This window comes from Sinocyclocheilus grahami, unplaced genomic scaffold, assembly GCF_001515645.1.
Source record: "Sinocyclocheilus grahami isolate Dianchi unplaced genomic scaffold, SAMN03320097.WGS_v1.1 scaffold571.1, whole genome shotgun sequence".
Lineage (NCBI taxonomy): Eukaryota > Metazoa > Chordata > Actinopteri > Cypriniformes > Cyprinidae > Sinocyclocheilus > Sinocyclocheilus grahami.
The window spans coordinates 619436-622828 of record NW_015505750.1 but is presented as its reverse complement, the minus strand read 5'-3'; the positions used below and the strand labels follow the sequence as shown (position 1 = coordinate 622828).

The window sequence follows — 3393 nt, the reverse complement described above, 5'->3', positions numbered from 1 at the left end:
TAATGACCACAGAGAGTCAGGACCTCGGTTTAACGTCTCATCCGAAGGACGGTGCTTGTTGACAGTATAGTGTCCCCGTCACTACACTGGGGCGTTAGGACCCACACAGACCACAGGGTGAGCACCCCCTGCTGGCTTCACTAACACCTCTTCCACCTCACTTTGAACCCTGGCGCCGCGAGCTCATGCAGCGCCGTCAGAATACATGCAATTCGTGCGTGCATTAGAAAATATAACATTCTGCAGTTTAGTTACTAATCGTTTGAGGTAATTTCGCAATTTCAATCATCATACAGTAAGTAACCACCAGCATTAGCCACCTCATCTTCTCATCAGAGACATGTGATGCAGCACTAAACAGTCTCTCGCTGTCGGTGCTTCGTGCTTGTAATGATTTCTGCGTCTTTCTCTGATAGTTTTAAATACTTTCACACTGCCGATGTTTGCTGCATTAGCGCATGCCTCTATTTAATCGCGTTCGTCATTGTTTGGTATATATTATTCGGCATTTTCGCTTATTCGGCCGAACAACGAAAGAGATTTTTTTGCTATTTTCGGCCGAATAATTTCGGTTGCCGAATATTAAGTGCATCCCTACTAACAAAGATATAGTATACCAAGAATTTTTGACAACTCTAAAGCGGACACCTCACTGTAACAACAATCATCTGAACACAAAAATTTCAAAGATTAGCTTATAAACATCCAATTTACAACTGTTACCCTGGTGCATGAAATATTCCATTCAAATATTGATATTTAGCTCTCCATAACATAGCATGAATAAAAATCAAGGATCTTACCTGTACATGCTGCTGTATTGAGCCATATGGCATGCCTTGACTCAGCATTTTTTTATTCATCATCATCATCCTCTTCTGTTCTTCACTTAAATGGGCTGACTGATTGGGCATTGGACCTGGAGCTTGTGGTGGCCCACCCCCTTGCCCTGCGGTGCCCTGCAAGTAGGGCATCATCGGGTTTTTGGCTTGATTGGCCATGGGCGGTGTTATCCGCTGACTCATGTGGTCTACTCCACTGAAATGAGTCAGTGGCTTGGTGTTGCTATAAGAGAGCTGCTTATTGAGGTTATTTTGGGCAACCAAGTTATTAGGTTGCTGCTGCTGCTGTTGCTGGTTGAGCATGTTCATGTGGTTCTGTGGGAGGTAGTTGTTTATGCTTGGTGTTTTTGGCCCCATTGTGTTGTTAGCATTAAAAGCCTGTGTATACATCATGGGGCTATTTGGTTCGTCTGGGTTAAAGGGTCCACTGTATGGGCTTGTTGGTGCTCCTGCAGGTGACCAGTTTGCTCCCTGGGACTGCTGTTGGTGTTTTTGTTGGATAAGTTTGGCACGTTGCTGCTGCTGGGCAGCCATTTGCTTCAGCTGCTCAGCCGGTGAAAGTTCAGAAGAGGGCGGGACTGGTACACCTCCACCTGTTCCCCCTGATCCAGGACCACCTCCGGTTACTGGAGTTGATGCCACGGGGCCAACAGCAGGACCTGCATTCATCATATATCCATTCCCGGGCCTTGAGGCCTGGGTCTGCGCTTGGGTGGGCGTTTGCGGAGAACGAGCCACGCAGTTAGCGGGCGATCCTGATGGCATTCCAACTGCTGGTGACTGCTGCAAGGGTTGCTGGGGCGGTGTCCCATTGGCAGCCGTTGCAAATGGGGGACCAGAGGAAGATGGTCTCACCTGAGGTGACCCCATGGGCATCTGTCCACTCTGCGGTTGCGGTGTACTGTTGGGTGCCGTGGCTACAGAGTTAGGTGCTGGGTCTTGTGCAAGCTGCATTTGTTCCGCTGTGGCCCGTGTGAAGTCACTCACCTCCTTTTTCTCCTCAAAGTCCTCGTTGAAGAGGTCGTGCATGTCATCCTCAGGCACCGTGTTCGCCAGCTCATCAATAAGTTCTTGCCATTCCTGGTCATTCAGATTGATGTCAGAGAATAGCTTGTTCTGATTTGAAAGTGACGTTTCCGAGGAATCGATTCCACCACCATCGTCCAAAGGCTCTTGTTTCATGTCCTTTAGTAGGCTAAAGCCATCTTCCAACTCCAATGAACCATTCAGTTTAATATCAGGCATTCCACCATTTTTGCCTAAATCCTCAGGTCGTCCAGTAATATGGTTTGTACCAGCATTGCCGTTGCCGGTTCTGTTGTTTGAGGAGGCACTGTTGTTGCCCAAGGGCAAGGTGGGTTTGATGTCCATTGTATGAAGTGGGGAAATGGGTGGGAGGCTACCAATAGAGTCCATTCCAGTGCATCCTTCCTTACGGAGTCTCTTTGTAGTGGGAGAGTAACTCCCATCACTGAGACCATTTTGGTCACCATTTAAAGGAGACCGGGCACTGTCCAATTTCCTCTTTACTGTCTCCTGGAGCTGAGAGAAATTAAAAGAGAGAACAATGGTTAGAAGGGACTCTTAGCTCCATATAAAAACATATAAACAACAACACACTTTCAGAACATTGTTGTCCTACATTCACAATGTCTTGTAATGTTACCCATGAAGCGGTTTCTCAGTGTATAAATAGTAGGGCTGTGACGGTCGCCGTGACAACCACGTCACGGTTGTCTACTGCCACCGGCGGTAGTGCACGTGACGTCTCTATAACAAGCATAATACGAAGTTTTGTATACAAGTGTAATAACAGTAGTGGAACACTGAACCGTGTCTACACCGGACGCGACACCGCCGCGTCGCGACAGGTTGAGTTTGTCTAGTGTCTACACGGGACATTTGAACTCTGTGTCAGTACCTCATAAATAGAACGAGGCAGCTTACTGTCGGGGTATTGTCATGTCGTGTCATGCCGCATCCAGTGTAGCATCACTGATTATAATGAGTTTTATAGTATTTTGTCGCGCCGCATACTGTAGACAGGGTGTATTTAACTTTCTTATTTAGGCTACTTTCTTGTTTAACTGTATTATTTCTTTGATATTTATTTGAGTGTTTTGCAGGCTGTGTATTCACTGACTGAAGTGCTAAAATAAACACGAGTTGACGAGTTAAATCAGGTGTGTTAGATGATGAGTGAGACAGTGCTGGGCTGCTCAGGACAGTTTTGAAAACCATTTCAGAGACATGTTCTTAAATGTGACTCATATAAAATATATTACATGCATGCACAGTTTTAAGGCAGCTTTAATCGCCTTTTTGGTAACTTCATGACTTAACTGACCACGGCATTGCACAGGCTACAGCGTGCGCCGGCACCTTTGTGCGTGCAATTGAAGAGCACGCGCTGCGAGCACAGTACCGTTTCCACACTCGTTTGACTCGCGCCTGCCCTGGCGCTGAGGTGAAGTGGAGAGCGCGTCTGAAACGGCTCCAGTTCTCAGTCGTTCTGCAACTGAATAAATGCACTTCTTGTCAAGAGAAAAAG

At 46.8% G+C, this 3393-nt stretch overlaps 1 protein-coding gene across 1 annotated transcript in view; it reads right to left on the bottom strand.

The window, feature by feature from the left end:
- LOC107556508 (mastermind-like protein 3) overlaps positions 1-3393 on the bottom strand; it is a 66986-nt gene that overhangs the window by 56752 nt on the left and 6841 nt on the right. Inside the window, exon 2 of the mRNA XM_016239645.1 lies at positions 804-2384. Within this exon, the coding sequence (XP_016095131.1) occupies positions 804-2384 (1581 nt within the window). The remainder of the gene's footprint in view (positions 1-803; positions 2385-3393) is intronic.